Genomic DNA, 18,369 nt, shown 5'->3' with positions numbered 1-18,369 from the left:
GATTTCTTATTATATCTAATAATTTCCTAATGTATTTAAGTAGTACATTTCTCCCACTTTGTTCTATTTCAGCTACAGAAAGTAGATTACAGGATAAAAATAAAAATCTGGTAATTTCAGCTAAGCAGAGGTTTTATTAGGAGATAGTAAACATGATTTTATGAAATTATCTGTACCACGAAGTCATTTATAAATTAACACACTTTTTAAAAAATATAGGATATCTTAGGTCAGTAAGTTCTTATTTATAATACTCATGTTGGTTTATAGTACACAGGTGTTACATGGAATGCATACATTCCAAATAAGTGAAACAATAGTATCAGAGGAATACTGTATCAGAATTGTAAACCTTTTAATAACTCACTTCAGATTTACTATGTGTAAAATATAATTGCAATAGGTTCTATGCAATGCAAATAAAACTAGAAGAGGAAACTGCTAATGAGATTAGTATATTAATGTCAGGTTGTACTAGAAGGTGGTACTGAAGTATTATTGAACGTGAAAATATAGATGTGAGACCAATCTACAACAATGTAAGCGTCCTAAATTCTAGAGTGCCTTTCTGGATTACATGTATCTGGATAAAATATGAGCTTGCTGGAGAGGTTGCGGAGCAGTATGCAATTTGTGTGGATAACATGTATTGAACATTTAAAGATAATAAAATGTACTATATTTGCTCTGCTGCAAAGAGCTTTCTCAAGATAGTGAAAACAGACAACAGGAATGAACTTAATTACATATCTGAGGAAAAGTGTATGGTATTTGCTAGAGCTATAAGAAATATTCAAAAACATTGAAATTCTTAGGGAATAATTTTGCATATTTTTATTGACTATTTACTGTATTCTCAAATATTGAATTTCCTTATCACATTTAATTCTTAGAATAAGGGTGAGTTGAAGAAACAAATTCTGAGAAGTCTAAGTAATCTACTCCAAATCATACAGCTAATAAATAGTGAGCTCGGCTTAGAAGTTGGGCAGTTTACACTGTACAGGCTGAGTTATTTGTTGTTGTCCATACTCTGGTCAGGTTCTAAATTATAGGTTCTTTATTAAGAACTATAATGATTTAAAATATTTACATATAATCTTGGTAGTAGGTTGCATGTGGTAACACATGTGTAGTAACAGTCTTGGTGTTTTTTTTTCTTTTTTTTCAGCTTTAATTGAGTTTATTGGTACATTTTAGGGATACAGTACAGTTACATTCATTGTAGTCTTGGTTTTTTGATACCTGAAGAAGCATAAACTTTTGTGACTGGGTTTAAATAGTTTAGAATTCTCACCGGGCATGGTGGAGCACACCTGTAATCCCAGCACTTGGGAGGCTGAGGCAGGAGGAACACTGTGAGTTCGAGACCAGCCTGGGCTACATAGTGAGTTCCAGGTGAGTCTCAACTACACAGTGAGGCTCTGTCTCAAAACAATCAAAACAAAACAAAAACAAAAGAATTCTTTATGTTGTTTTGTCATTGTTTCTTTACATGATGGTTTGTATAATTTATAGTCTCTGATGCAAGGTACAGATATGTGAATCTCTAGAAACAGGGAAAGTATTATAAAAGCCATCTGTACTTTTACCATATCTGAATTTTGGTACAGGTGAAAATGACCAAATTTGGAAGCTATATGAGTTGTTGAGTCACTTCCAATCTTCTTCCTTTCCCTTCTCAGATTGGTGGGATACTTCACTTAAGAGACAGGGTGCAGCTACTCATTCATTCACCTATTCAATGTATTTCTATTGATTATTTATTGTGCTTCTTTGGCTATGCCTTGATAGTACAACAATGAACATCAATAGCATTAACAATATGCCAGAGTCGGCAAATGTGATAAACTGCATGAAACAGAGAGAGGGGGGGGGAGGGAGCAACAGAGAGATATCAGTGTATATAACAGGAAAAATAATACCATGATTTATATGTACTTGATAAAACATAGCCTAAAATAGCAGACAAAATAGTGTAGGTTACACAAGGGTAATTAACATAGGGCACTATGGAGGGGTTACACAACCAACCCCGGAAGGAATAAGTTAAGATTTCCTGGAGAATGTCATGCTTAGGTTTAGACCAAAAGGCTAAGTCTGAATCTACCAGATTCCATATCTGGCTGCACATTAGAGTCTCTGGGAAATTGTGAAGATTTATGAATGCCTGGACCTCACTACAGTCATTCCAGTTTATTAGTTCTGGGGTGGGACTTAGGAATCTATATTCTTTAAAAGCTCTCCAAGGATTCTCATGACAGGGTAGAAAAATCAGTCAAATATCCTTAGTCAGTTGTGGAAGGATGTGGAAAAAAATTCCTAAATAAATCAAGGTACATTTTAGAAACTGAAAAATGTTTATTCCATCTAGACTAACAGATTTAGAGATAGGTGAGTAAATAGGTGTTATGAAACAAAATTTCTAATTTCTATGTACTTTCTGTTGTGTCCTTTTGACCTCACAATGGTTCATTTCAAATTTGTGGCAGTGAAATTATGACACAGAGATATTGTTTCTCCAGGTCTTCAGCAACCCTGGAGCATCCAGGGAGAATCTGGGTGACTTAACTTGTACAATGTTGATATCTTGTTGGCAAGCATGACTGCTTTAATTTCCCTGAACTCTTCTCTGTCGTATCTGCACTGTCATACTTGTTTTCCCCTTCTCTTCAGTGTGGAATTTAATTCATCCTTCATGACTGAGCTCAATAGGTCGCATAATCAATATTTTAGCAGCTGTGGACCACACAAACTCCCCCCACCTTAGCTATGGAACACTTCCTAGTGCAAAGGTAGCTATGGATTATAAGTGATTGGGTATGGCTAAATTATAATACATATCTCATCTGCGAGAGCTGAAATTCAATTTTCAAATCGTTTTGATGTCTCAAACATAATTTTCTTTTGATTTTTCAACCATTTGAAATGAAAAACTAATTTTATCGGGTGTACCGTATAAAATAGTTGGCAAAAAGGACTTAACCTTCATGTACAGTTCTTCTTGCCACCGTTTTCAGCCACGGTTACAAATACTTAAACTGTTTTGGCAAAGGCTTTGAGGTAAATCATTTCACTCTTTTTCATTTTAGTGATGGGGGAGCTGAGGCACAGAGCAGTTAAGTAATACGCCCCAATTCCACAGGTGCTAAGTGGCAGGGGTAGAATTCAGAAGCTGCCTGGCTCTGTTCTACACTATGTAATCCTTCGTTTTACTTCCAGTCGTGGGAGTGTGTGAAAAAGCTTAGAGGACAAAGTAGAGAAAGAAATAACTGAGTACTGTGAGATGTTGGTTGTTAATTCACGTAGACGCTGAAGGCAACAGGAAGGAAAAGATCAGAGACTTGGGATCAAACTGATGAGGGGGTGGTCGTGCAACTAACATTCAAATTTCAGACTCTTTGGTGTGTGCATGTGTGCTTGTGTGTTATATATACCTCTCCTCTCAAGTTTGGGAAAACATGCAAATATAGGTAAAAAATTAAATGATTAAAACCAAGTGTTCAAGGTGCTATGTGGAGGTTAACATACCTAACCCAGCTTTAGGAGGCAGGCGATGTCTTCAGGAGTTGGTACCATATCAGTCCTACTTATTTTTCAAGAGAGGTAAAATAAATGTTTCAGAGAGGGTCCGTGGCTATAAGATTTATAAAGGCCCCAAGGTAGAGAAGGAGAGTACGTTTCTGGAAAGCCTGAATTCAGTGTGGTAGAGCACTGAGTGAGAAAGGAATTACGGGGTAAGGAGAGATAAGAATGAACGTGCATTGGTGGTAAAACTGGAAGAATAAGTGAGTATGTCCAGATCATCAAGATTTTACCTGCAAGGAACGTGGAATGCAAACAGCATCTGGAAGTCAGTGGGGCTCTCTGAAGGAATTGAGGCAGCATAGCAACTTGAAACATGGATTTTTGGAAGCTCAGTGAAGCTATGGTATGCAGATTGATGGAAAACGACATGGGGCTGAATGGTGTCAGTCAGCTTTCCATTGCTGTGACAAAATACTGAGAAAATCCGTTCAGAAGCAGGAGAGATTCACTTTGCATGAGTCAGCCTATCGTGGCAGGACGTGAGTTGTGGAGAAGAGTTGCTCCTCACTTCAAATAAGCTGGTAGCAAAGAGAAAGGGAGGAGCCAGGTCTGGGTCACCCCTCCTGTCGCATAACTTACTCTCCTAGGCCCCATCTCTTAAAGGAGCCCCAACTCTCAGTGGCACAATAGGCTGGGGATCAGGTCTTCAACACATGAGTCTTTAGGGAATGTTCAGGTTCCAAACTATACAAAATGGCCTTTGAAGCAGTATATTGGATTTCGGTGTCGAATTCTACCATTTAAATAAGCTTATAGGTATGCAATAAAATCAGAAAAATAAATTGTACAAGTTATTGTAGTGAATTAGAATATATGAAATGCTTAAATATAATCTGCAGTACAAATTCAAAACAGAAAGAATTAAAACATTGAGGGCATTTAAGAATTGCTTTGAATATTGGATATTTTAATTCATTAAGTTTAGGGGTACATTTTAGGTATACAATATGATGATATTTATCATTGGGAATTTGTACCCTTACAGGACATATCCTGATTCTTATTTTGTTAAATTATTGCTTTAAATATTTAAATATAACAATATAATATGAAGGATAGTTTTCCTATATATGTGCATGAAACATAAATCCTTCCATTGCTGGGATAAAAATACTTTCTTTAGACCTGCAACTTAAAGGAGGAAAGTTTGACTTTGTCTCACAGTTTCAGTGGATTCAATCCACGGTTGGCTGGTTCCAAGGCAGAAATGGCATGGCAGAAGGACAGAGTGAAGGAAAGTTGTTCCCTGTATCACAGGCAGGAAGCAGGAAGTGAGGAAGAGCCGGGGACAAGAACACGCCCTTCCAAGTCCCTTCCCATCCCACGTTCATCCTCTTCTGAGGAGGAGGCTTCGTCTTTCAGTTGCACAGTTAGCTACTGAACTCATCCGTGGAAGGCTGATGAATGTAACACCACCATGTAAAATCACCTTGTAAACTCCTGAGACTTTTGGGGGACATTAGAAAGCTAAACTATTACAGGGCCATTTATTTAAATGATGTATGATGAGGGCTATAGATCAAGTAACTGAATTCCAAATGGCTTCCGTCACTATGTGCACCTGTTTTTTACTGGGGTTTTCAGGAGTGAATTTTGATTTCATATCATGTGTCATTACAAAGAACTTTATCAAACATTAGAAAAGAGAGCCCTTGTCTTGAATCTTGCACAGAGTTTATATTTTTTAAAATCACATTCATTTTCTAGAAGAAAGGAACAAATACGACAAAGCCTGTGCTCCTGGAAAAGATCACTGTGTTAACAGATAGTGTAGAGAAATGGAAAGTTCTGGCCCATTGTGTGTTATAAGCCCAGTTTTGACCATGACCACGGGACCTTGGGACTTTATTAACTGACCATGACCCATGTGCTGCCTTTCATTTCTTTTCTGGATTACAAACTTCCGGCTGTGTTCATGTCTATCCTGCAGTCATACTCCGCTTATTTTGAAAAAGGCTTTGCAAGAAGACAAAATAAGGAAATAAAACGTTTTCTTCAGTAACATTTTCCTCCAGAGTGATTTATATGCTGAAACACAATTAAATTGAATTTAAAATAAATATCGACATCAGGAATCAATTAACTGGGTCAAAATAATTTCAGACTATTATATGTATGTTTTAAGTTTCTGCAGAATTTTCATGTTTAGTGCATAACAGGGAGGGTGGTGAAGTAAGAAAAAGCATAGCCTTGGAATTTCCACAGAACTTAGGAGCATCCTTAGCTTGTTCTTTGATTCTCAATTTTCTCACCTGAAGACTTAGGATAAGAGGATATGATTTCTAAGAATTAATGACTCTACAGAGCTTAACTGGCATACATTAGGTTCTCTGAATATATCAATTACTGTAATGTCATTTTCTTAGTTATATAAGACAAAATAAGCCCTTAACAATGGTCAGGTATTCTACTGATCTAAAAAAATGACCACTGTAATCAAGACTAGTAAAAACAGTGTCTTTATGATTCTGTTAAAAATATTCCAAAATTGAACTACAGACTGTCATATTTGATACAATCCTTTAAAAGTATCTGATTTTCATAAACAGTTTTTTCTTTTTAATAATTTGAAATAATGTGTGCCCTACTCTAGTGAGATTTCATTCAGAAGCTTGATGTAATAAGTAGACAGGACTTCATTGTTAAAGGAAATTAGATTCATTGCACTGTACAAGGCAAGTTATGGAAAGCTTTATTAACATGTTTGTAGCTATGTGACTTGCATATATATTTCTACACACGTATACTTATAGGCTAATTAAATTCCAAAGACACACATTTAAACACCTGTTTTACTTCTCTGTAATTTTATTCTAGACTTGAGAATTTTTTATTCATGAATGCATTTATAATTTATATCAGTACCTGTAGTCCCACTCCCCTAAATGTTAGGAAGGCACAGTAGTAGATTTCAAGAATGAAATGATGTACTCTTCTCTGTATTAAAGTACCCATTTTATATCATATTGTTTGCTCAGTTACTTTTTCAACTTATTTTTCAGCTACTCCAGTTGATGTACTAAAAGCACTAGATTTTCACAGTTCTCCAGAGGGAATATCAAAAACAACAGGATTTTGCACAAACAGAAAGAATTCTAAAGGCTCAGATACTGCGTATAGAGTTTCAAAGTTAGCACAAATCAGTGCTCCAACAAAACAGTTATTTCCAGGTATGTTCACTGTATCATTTTACTATTATCACTATTACTGTTTTTACTGCTAATATTACTTCCATTTCATTGTTAATTATTTCTTTTGATCATGCTATGTAAGATGCAATCATGGGCTGAAATATATACTTATGAGAATATATAAAAACTTATTTTAACATGACAAAATGTTAAGAAAACATTTTATGACTATCCCATTTTTCTATGTAATCAGGTAGAATTATTCATTAAGGGCAGTGAAGGAAACCTTACTCTTATTCTACTTAGGTCAGTTTAATAGGCACATGGATTTAGATTCACTTAATGTTTTCCCAATATTAATGTAAATGTTTCTGTTGAAAGCAATTTCTGGGAATTCTGGGACTAGAGATTTTAAGACCTCACCTGGCAGGTTTTCATAATGAAACAAAAAAATCCTTGATAAATATTTTTTAAATCACTGGGTGATATGACATTAATTATCTATTAATTATGATAAAGTAGGAGAAAAGGAGTTAAGTATTATTATATTTCCTAAGCAGGTAGCTCATTACATTTGATTGCCACTGATACATGTCAATTACATGAGGTCTGATAGAAAAATACAGTGTGTGTTTAAAAAAATTTGCTGTAGTCAAATATATATTGTTGGTAATCCTCCTCAAAACAGTGCCCTCACTTGAACATACATCCCATTCTTGCCATTTTCTTAAGCAGTTCTGGACACCCTCTTTTGTGAGTGTCTTTAGTTGAGCTGCCATGGCTGCTTTGATGACCTGAATGAGTTAACAACATTTACCTTTCATGGTCATTTTGACCAGAAGTAGCCAGATGCCAGATTCTTTGAATAAGGTAGATGAGGACAAATCATAATTTTTTTAATTCATTAAATTTATTGGTACATTTCAAGTGTACAATATAATGGCATTCATCACTGGGAATTTTACATGATATATCTTGGTTCTTATTTCCCCCCATTCTCCTGCCCCCCACTTCAACCCCTCCAACCCTCCCTATTTACAAAGACTGTTTCCACTTTTTGCTTTTCTCAAATTTATTCCTTTTCCTACTTTCCTCTCCCCTTCCCCTTCCCCTTTTGATCCTTTCTTCCTATTTCACATTATTATTATTATACATTTTGATCTGTATTTAAACTCACTTTCTCATACCAGAGAAACTATTCAGTATTTACGCGTGTGTCCTATGTGTTTCACGTAAGAGTATAGAACCTGCACTCCCATTGGAATGGTACTGGACAGATGGAACTGTTCATATTTTTTATCACATCCTGTAACGACATTCATGAAAGAGGACTCCCAGAATTGCCTCAGAATGTAGCACAAATGATGATATAAGTGTGTTTGAAGAGAGAGGGAGTATTCTGGGGAGGTAAATGACAGTGTATTTTACTTTAATAAAATGTTTTATTTTAAACACTTGTAGTTTTCAGTCACACCCTATATAGTGTTATCAGTTCAAGTTGGGTGTCCTTATCTCTATTTAGTAAAAGAGAAACCTGAAATTCACAAATACCTCTGAGTTAACCAAGCTAAATGAGGATCAGTATTTATTTCAGGTCTGTCTACTTAAAGGCCAATATTAAATATATTATGAAATGTTCCCTTTGGTGCTTTAAGATTTTTTTCAGTAGAAATTCTTCTTCTTCATACTGTCCTATGCTTTGTCTAATTAAATGGGAAATTTAAAAAGTGCGTTTACCAATAGAAAGTATAAATCAAGCTATTAAAGTTATAAAATAACAAAATATACTTTTCATGGCGATATTTGAAAACTATTGTTCATTTATTGAATTTTCTAATATATGTTAATGATTTTTGATGAGCAATACTAACAAACTGCATATATAAATAATATAATCCATACTTTTTCTGATTTTGAAAATTAAAGCTTAAAGTAAGTCATAACATTTCAAAAATCCATAGAAAAATTCTAAATAGTAAAATTAATTTTTAAAATTAACTGTACTTGGATTAATATTTTAATGTATTTCTAAAAGGAAAGAGGTGGAAGATACTGAAAAAAGAAAACCAGTGAAAAGTAGACAAGAAGAAATATAGAAATACTCAAAAAGTTTAAAATTTCTTTTTATAATTGGCTTAATATCACAGGGTCAGTGTTTTCTGCATTTTTGTGTGATATTTAGTTGGTTAATTTAATAATTTATTGTTTTGCTCTCGGAGCAAGAATATAACGTATGCTTGAAAAAATCTTGTATTCAGCTGATATAATTTATTTATCTACATAAGTTTCTCCTCTTCTCACAATATTGTGTCTTATGTATGTGATTCCAGTAATGAATATTTCAGATAAAATCAAACACGTTTCATAGATACCTTGCCTTCCTAAAGGGTAGAGCCGCCTATCAATTAATTCCTCTTTCATTAAAATGACAATTAAGAAAATATAATAATGACAAGATCATTAAAATATCAAAATAATGAATATAATTATAAATTAATTAAGATGATCCTTAAAAACTGTTTAGATACCCTATATTCTATTGTAGAAAGATATGAAAGCAACTTCTTTTCTAATGAATAATGTAAGCAGGAGTACTAGAAACTTTAGCAGTCATTGATGGGAGGAATGAGGATCTTTCTGATACAGTCATTAAAATATTCTGCTAGAATTAAGATATATGCTCTTCAAAATTTTAATTTTTCATCTTTAAATGTCTGAAAGTGTGCATTGGAATTGAATATAAACTAATTTGCATAGTCAGTCTATCCTCTTTATAAGACCTGACCTGAGCCATATAGGAAACTTTATGTATATTGAGCCATATCTTCATAATCATCAGAGAAGAGGGATACTTAACTCCATTCAGGGATTAGGAATTAAAAATGTGAAATATTTGAGTATAATTGAAACCAAGAATAATATTAAAATGGGAGACCATTCTGCTTTCTCTTAAAGCATAACTTCACTCTCTACAAAATGGCTTTCCAACACCAATTAAACATCTTTCTGGATCACTGAACTACAACATAAATGTATTTTACTTAAAGATATATGCCACATGAAAAAATATTGATTTTAATTTTTAGAATTAGAGACAAATAACAAAGTTATTATACCTTTTTATATCAAATTTATTCATGGATGCAGCATCTATTGATTTTAAAAGTTCATCTTTATCACCGTTCTTTTATGCTCATACTAAACCATAATTGTTATTGAATATTGTGAATTTATAGCCACATATAGCAAATAGTGTAGTAATAGCTTTTTTTTCTTTTGTTTTGTTTTGGGTACTGAACACAGGGAATTCACATTGAGCTACATCCCCCCTTCCCGGGTACTTTTTCACAAACTTTCCCAGGCTGGGTTTGAACTTGTGTAATCCTTCTCTACCGACCTCAGAAAGTCTTGGGACTCCAAGCATGTACCACAGTGCCTGGTTGTAATGGTTTTCTTAAAAGCAAGTTATTTACCATACTTTATCCTTAGTTTGTATTTTTACATTTTAAAATATGGATTAAGTTGTAAAACTCCACATTTTATCTGTGCTATATATAATTACTGCAATTTCAGGAAAATATTTCCATGTAAAGTGGACATTTCTACTATCGATATATTACATGAATTCTACCGGATAATTTCACTCAATTAAGAGTAATGTTGATTGAAATTTTGTATGAAGGTAACTAAGGGAGGTTGTCTAGATTAGGTTGAAAATTATACCATCAAGTTATAATTTTTAGGAAGCTGAATTTTATTTCTCAAAACTCAAAGCTTAATAGCTATAATTAAAATTGTAAAGGTAAGTTTTAAATTAGAAAATAGAAATATTTTCATAATGGAAAGATTTTAGTCACTAGGTAAGAAAATTAAGATTTTTTAAATTATGCCATATATATTGGGTGATTAAATTTTCACAGTTTGTTTAGTCTTATGTTAATATATTGTATCCTGAAATTTCTCCTTTCTTAAATTTTTGTGGATTTTTTTCACTTTTTTTTTTTTTTACAAAACAGGTGTAGTTTTCCCTTGACTCATAATATTTTTAAATCATTTACTTTCCCAATTGTATGAACTCTTAAAAAAATTAAGATACATGTAGAGTAAATTTTCCTACAATTTACAACATTCTGAGGTACTCATTTGAAGAAGTTCATTTGCTATAAACTTTCTTCAACAATAACTTGAATTACCCATACAGATATTTATACTATAGGAATATAAAAAGAATTTTGTTAATTGATGTGGTTAATACCTTTTCAATTTCTTCAATTATTCTTTTTCTTCTTTTAATTTTCACAAGTACTAAATTAGATTTTTAGGACATTTAAACAAATTGAAGGCTAAAGATATGGCTCAATGATGCAGCACTTGGTGTTAGGCCCTTGATTCACTCTTCAGCACAACAAAAACTAAAACAAGTTGAATAAAAGTATGTATAAATAATACATTTGAATTGAGTAGACTTTGCTACAGAACTAGACAGATAAATAGATTTTTCTATGATAGTATTGAAAATCTTTAGATGAACTCTTAGCTGCTAGTTTTGATACACACACACACACACACACACATACACATATATACATATGTATGCTGAGCAGTAGTAAATATTGAACAAATGCTTTCTGTGACACCCTCATTTAATCAACATGACAGCTCTGTGGAATAGATTACACTGTGTTTCCAGTTAATGCATGAGATGACCATTTGAACCAAATGACTCCACAAGATCCAAAATTTTTTTTTCCTCATTGAGTTTATTGGTACATTTTAGGTATACAGTACAGTTACATTCATTATTGGGATCTTGTACCTTTGCATGACAGGTCTTGGTTCTCATTTTTTCCCCTTGTCCCTGCCCTCCCTTCACCCCTCCTCCCCTCCCCCTTTACAAACACTTCATTTACATTTTTTCATTTTCTCATATTTTTTTGCTTTTCCCTTATTACCTTTCCCCTGCCCTTCCCACTTTCCCTACACCTTTAGCCCCTTTCTTCCTATTTCACATTGTCCATTTTATCATTAGGATGTTGTGTCCATTGTAGTTTATTCACACCAGAGAAACTATTTGGTATTTGCACATGTGTGACTTATTTATTTCACTTAGGAGTATATCCTCAATATGCATCCATTTTCCTATGAATGAATCTAATCTCTAATTCTTTATGGCTGAGTAGTATTCCATTTTATAGAAAAACCACATCTTCTCTATCCAGTTTCCAACTGATGGGCAAATGGGCTGTTTCCAAGTTTAAGCTATTACAAACTGTGCTGCTATAAACATAGGTGTGCATATATCTCTGTGATATGATTATTTTAATTTTTTTTGAAAGATACCCAGCAGTGCCACCTATTTTAATATTTTATTTCTTTAAACAATGCTTTAATAAATCAACAGCATAATATCTTTCATGTGAGCATTCCCTCCTCAAATTCTTAAAAGTGCAATGCTGATGTTTTGTTATAGTTTGAACTCTGATGGTCATATTCATGTTTTATCATGCTATACTACTGCCTGTAGCAGGAAGATGACTTGAGTATGAGACACTTCTTATACAAAAGGACAACTTTCTAACAGAAATCATTTCATTCCTCAGTAATGTTGCCTATTTATGTAGCACAACAGTAGGAAGATTCAATAAGATATACAAGTAAACCTAGTGGGATAAATAAAACTCACAATTTAATACATTATATTTTTAAAAATACAAAAAAGAATTATTGCTTGACTAGCTGAAATACATTTAGGGTAATCATTTACCTGAGAAATTCAACAAATGTTTAGGAAGCAACTGTGAGTATTCCCCATTATGTCAGATGTCAGATATTTAAGGTATGCCTGTGACAGGAAAAAGAAAAAAATAATGACAGTATGCCTTTGAACTGAGAATTAAGTTACCGAAGTATTTAATACTTCAGATTTATCATAATATATACTTTTTCTGTTGTGTGATGGGAACGGCTGATCAGAATCTCTTTGGCTTTTGAAGAGATGGTGAAAATAATACTTTTGTATTTCACGTCACTGAAATTCCTCTTTAAAGAGAGAATGTGTGGGGTATTCACTAGACAAAGCCAGATAATGCAAACCCTACACCAAAAATAGTGCTTAAATAACTATGTTAAGCGAACTTTCTTGCATTTGATACCATCCTGGCACCATATTCTTGCTTCCTAACTTTCAATTCAGTTTCATGTAATCATGCTTTAGATGACGGACTTTAAAATTTGAATACAATTTATTTTGTTTTGTTTTGGTACCCGGGATTGAACTCTAGACTTTGTGCTTGCAAAGCAGGCAGTGGAACCACTGAGCTAAATGCCCTGCCTTAATTTAGATTAATTCTACAGCAAAAATATGAAAGAGCCAGTCTTGCCTTGTTATTCACCCTTGTTAGTGAACCTTTCATTGCTATGAAAAAAATACCTAAGAAGAGCAATTTGAAGAAAGAAAATTTCATTTTAGCAAGTGATTTCAGAGGTTTCATTTGATGATGACTGCTCCTCTGTTTCTGGGCCTGTAATAAGTTGGTGTATCACGGCAGAAGGGCAGATGGAGGAATGCTACTTACCTCTTTGCAACCAATAAGCAGAGAGGAGAGCTTAAGAGGCAAGTGCCAGGAACGCAAGAAAATAGTCCCGGTCATGCCTTCACAGCCCTCTCCCTTTTAGCTACGCTCATCAATGCATTAACTCACAGCTGAAGTTAGACTTCACGATCCAGTCATCTTCCAAAATCCCTTCCTGTAACATTACTGCCTTGGGGGTCACATTTCCAATACAGGGGCCTTTCGAGAAACATTTTAGATCCAAACTATAACACATCTTTGTTTGTTAAAGTTAAATTTAGGTGATTATTGGGGCTATATAGAGGGTTAAAAAAAAGACGTTATGCTGTAGGAACAATTTGCAGATGGAGAATTTCTTATTCTTTGACCTTTTCTTCTCAGGTGGCACTTTCCCAGAAGATTTTTCAATATTGTTTACAGTAAAACCCAAAAAAGGAATTCAGTCTTTCCTTTTATCCATATATAATGAGCATGGCATTCAGCAAGTTGGTGTTGAGGTTGGGAGATCACCTGTTTTTCTGTTTGAAGACCACACTGGTAAACCTGCCCCAGAAGACTATCCCCTCTTCAGAACTGTTAACATCGCTGATGGGAAGTAAGTGACATGGTGATCAAATGTGTTTGTTACCCTGAAAACAATTCTTTCAGTCATTCAACTGATATTTATGAAGTGTGATGTAGCTTTTCTAAGGGCTGCCGAAAACGATAAAAAAAAATTACTTCACCATCAGGGTAGACAATCAATGAAAAATTTGAAAAGTATACTAATAACATATTGGTATAAGGGAGAGAAAAATAGAACAGTGCAGAAGGTACGGAAGGGCAGTGGGTGGAGGGTGGTCTGGGAAACCTCCCCGAGGTGACGTGTGGAGGAGTCCGGGTCCTGCTCTGCTGAGAATGATAGCCCAGAGGAGAGAAAGCCAAAGCAGCCTCTGGTTCCAAGGTGTGCGTGACCCACTTGTTCCAGAGACATGAAGAGAACCAGTGTGACAGGAGCAGAGTGGATGCTAAAGATGGAAAACCAGGGAGGCCAGATGCGGCGAACTTGGTGGGAGGTTTTAAGCGAGTTTGTGCTTTTTTCTCAGTAAGATAAGTGACTGGAACTTTTTTAAGTAGGGAAGTGATCTAATTTGACTTTTTTTTAGAACCAGTAATATTAACATTGATGATAATGGGGAGCCTTATATGATACTGTTCTAAGCATCTAATATATAATTAACTCATTTAATTTATCTCAGTTATTTAAGGAAAATAATGTCAATAAAAATCACAGATAAGGAATTTGAGGCAAAGAAAATTTAAGTAGTTTCCCTAAGGTCGTAAAATTGGAATGTGGTAGAAGTGGCATTTAAGTTTAAGTAACAGGCCGAAACTGTACTCTTCTGAATCACGGAACAGCAGCATACAAAAGTGCAGTAAGTTTACTGCATTTTTTTTCTGAATTCAAGCCTCTAAAAATAATTTGATCTGATACAGAACATTTGTTATAGATGTACAAGGAAATAATTATGCAAACAAAAAGCAAAAACAGACAAAACCTTATATTTGTTGTATCTTTGTTATGACCATAGAGAAACTTCAGGTAACAGTGTCAGGAAAAATTTTATTCTCTTAATGATTTATGTTGTTATCTTATGGGTAAATAAATGTTATGTTGTACTGTGTATCTTATTTGATCATTAGCAAACACTAAGGTAAAACTTTAATTCATGTTTAGAACAACACTAAATATTACATTTATCATATTATTCACACTCTTTAAAACCTCATCTTGCTCTTAACTAAAAAAATGAATTTATTGGCACCCAAATCCTATTTGAAAATAATAAACAGTGCTTTGTGTGAACAAATTATTAAACTAAAATACGACAAATGTTCAATAGATATTTTTGAGTAATTGTCAAGCAGGACAAGAACTTATACTTACATATCTCACAGTGGTAAAATATTTTCTTAATAATATATTAAATTAAATTAATACATAGCAATACTGATTCACTTTTGCATTCATGTATTCATTCAATAACGATTCATTAAATGCTTCCCATGTGACAACACTGTATCATTCAATTTGACAGTTAAAATATGACATATTTATTGAGCCCTACTGGAATAATAACAGTTTAAATGTAAAAGAAATTGGTAATTAACATGCTTTAATTTGTCAAGAACAATCGTACCATTCCTCACGAGTGATCGGCCATTCATTCCATTCCATGAGTATTTACTGCTCTCCATTTCTTAGATAACCTTTAGGACACATGTGTTGCAACAGCAAACAGCTCCGGTGAAGTAACTACATTCCTGTTCCAAAGGAGAAGCAATAGACAAACACATGCTTCATATACAAAGCTCTGAGAGTTGTATGGATGAAAATAAATTAAAGTAATGGCTGTATCGATGTATCTTGGATTGGGCTGTTCTTTTTGTTGTTGTCACTTTAAGCCAAGTGTGGAGTGGGGGGCAGTGAGGATGAGGAGGAAGAGCTGCCTGCAGAATGACCAGGTGCCAGAGGCAGTAAGGAAGTATAGTGAGCCAGGCATAGTCAGAAAGCAAAAAGTCACTTGGAAGACAATGGAAGCAGAGATCTGATAGGACTCTCGGTGATAGAGGACACACCCTGCATCAGAGTTGATAGAAATTAGATTTTGTTTATACTTTGAATGTAAGAACTGAAGAGATTTTTCTGATGATGTATGATTAGGAAAGAGAATAATTTCAAACTGTTCATTTATTATTTTTAAACAGTATTTTGAATATATGCACTTTGTTATTTTGATATCCCAATGATCAACTTTTAAAAATTGAAATCATTTATTTTACTTTCTGGTAATGAAAAGCACACACCTACAATATTAGAAATACTTTAATTTAAAACACAGGCTTCTTGGAATGAGCTACATGTAAATTTTACTCTCACTATATTATGTGACTGCCTATATAAATCTTTGCTTTATTCAAGCTAAGGAAAGACCAATGCTAGTTGGATGTGCTAGTGGAAAGATCAAAGATTGAGGAGCGTATATGGAAATGTACTTGATCCTCATCAGAAACCATGCCAAATATCATAAAACAGGCATTTTAGGATGGCTCCTGCAGGTTTTTGGGTACTTTATTTTATGGATCTAGTCCTAGACACTTCTGGAATATTAATCTACCACTTTTCACTTGGAAAAAGTGCAAAGCAGAATGCCTTGCAGAACGCAAGTGAACTTTACTTAGTGGTTTATATTAGCACCAGATATTGTTAACAAACCCCACTTTTTAACAGTATGTCTAGAGTTTGTGTTTCCAAGGTCTGGTCACGTTGCCCTCTGAAAGCCTGTTGTCACCGCCCTGAGTTAACAGGAGCAGTAGCTGCAGAGTGAATCGAGACTCTCACCGCACACATGCGCTGACTATGCTTTATTTCAGTGTTCCCACTTCCTGCCAATCCTGGAATGAAGGGGAAATGCCGTGTCTCAGCCTGGATCCTACCCACAGCAGTGATCTTTAATTGTCTTGAAATTAAAGTGGAAAATGAAAGCGAAAATACTCGAAATAAAGGAGGATAAAGACAGAGGAGCACATTGTGTTATATAATTTGAATGTTCAGTCCCTCCAGATGGAACAGTTATCAATTAGTAGATGTACCCTTTTACAGTCACTGTCTGGGGATCACTAGAGCAGAATTTTAAAAGTGGAATTCCACTTTGGAAGAAAGCATTTATCTACATAAAAATTATTACTTGCCTGATATCCCTTCCTAATCGCTATCAATACCCTCATCAGAATACGGTGAGATTTGACTTGGTTGCTACAACCCAAAGTGAAGCGAAAGATGGACACCTCCTTACCAGCCTAGACAACGAATCTGGCTGTACATCTTAATCTTTTTGACTCTTTCTGAATCTCTAACACTGTGCTGGGAAAACAGCAAGCAGTCACTTGCTTGTCAATTGATCCATAAATAAGTGTACAATTTTGTATCATTCCAGTTAACTTTTGCAATTTAAAATATACAATATTTTACATAAATAATAGTTTGGCAGCTAATGTCACTGTATTCACAAAGGAATTACTTGGCTTTTTCAGGTGGCACCGGGTAGCAATCAGTGTGGAGAAGAAAACTGTGACAATGATTGTTGATTGTAAGAAGAAAACCACAAAACCACTTGATAGAAGTGAGAGATCAATCGTTGATACCAATGGAATCACAGTTTTTGGAACGAGGATTTTAGATGAAGAAGTTTTTGAGGTAAAAATAAAGTTTAAACTGAATACTGCTAAAGCAGATGAACTTGATAACAATGACAATCAATATATGTTATAAAGCAAAGTTGAAAATCCAAAGGGTGACCTACTTCTGTGGTTGTAGCAGTGATGTTTTCTATTGTTCAGTTAGAGATTGTTTAGACAATGGCAACTGGACAGGCCTGGGAAGCCTTTGCAGAGATTGGCTGATTTGAACACAGGCGTACTATTCTCTAAGGAAGGACAAACGGCTTTACTCTTGGTACTTTGTAGCCTTTGCTGTGGAGAAAAGAACCATTTCTTCATTTTCTCCTATGGAAGATTATTTCAGAGAAGTACACATGTCCTATATTTTGCCTTGCTTGTGTGTGTGTGTGTGTGTGTGTGTGTGTGTGTGTGTGTGTGTGTGAATGCTCCCTATAGTCATCATACTATAAAGGAGAACTTTAAGTTTTTAATTTTTAAAATTTAAATAATATGAAGTTTATGGTAAGAAGTTTCTTTCAATTAGATTTCACTATGAAAACTGCATGATTTCTTTTCTTAATTCATTACATCTAGTAATTTGTGATTTCATGTTCAGCCATTTTTTTAAACAGAACAAATAGATCCAAGTCCTAACTCCATAATGGAATACACTTCTAAGATGTCACTCATTATTTTTATGATGTTTTAACATAATTTGAGTAATTTATTTTTCAGAGTGTAATAAAGTGAAATCATGTGCCATAATATAGATTAAGAGACATAGTATGGGGCCAGAGATTTAACTCAGCGGTTTGGTGGCCTGCTTTGGAAGCACAAGGACCCGAGTTCAATCCCCAGTACAAAAAAAAAAAAAAAAA

The 18,369-nt window shown here is 34.3% G+C and overlaps 1 protein-coding gene across 5 annotated transcripts in view; it reads left to right on the top strand.

Moving 5' to 3' along the window:
- The window catches only part of Col11a1 (collagen type XI alpha 1 chain), a 531,458-nt gene that overhangs the window by 341,073 nt on the left and 172,016 nt on the right, over positions 1 to 18,369 (top strand). For all 5 annotated transcript variants that reach the window (XM_033758347.1, XM_033758344.1, XM_033758345.1 and 2 more), the window contains 3 exons: positions 6,591 to 6,758; positions 13,673 to 13,886; positions 17,366 to 17,528. In XM_033758347.1, coding sequence (XP_033614238.1) covers positions 6,591 to 6,758; positions 13,673 to 13,886; positions 17,366 to 17,528 — 545 coding nt within the window. The remainder of the gene's footprint in view (positions 1 to 6,590; positions 6,759 to 13,672; positions 13,887 to 17,365; positions 17,529 to 18,369) is intronic.

Source organism: Fukomys damarensis, unplaced genomic scaffold (genome assembly GCF_012274545.1).
Source record: "Fukomys damarensis isolate Sample0158 unplaced genomic scaffold, DMR_v1.0_HiC HiC_scaffold_33, whole genome shotgun sequence".
In the NCBI taxonomy this organism is placed as follows: domain Eukaryota; kingdom Metazoa; phylum Chordata; class Mammalia; order Rodentia; family Bathyergidae; genus Fukomys; species Fukomys damarensis.
Note: the sequence above shows the minus strand (reverse complement) of the source record. Positions and strands in the feature narration are given on the sequence as shown.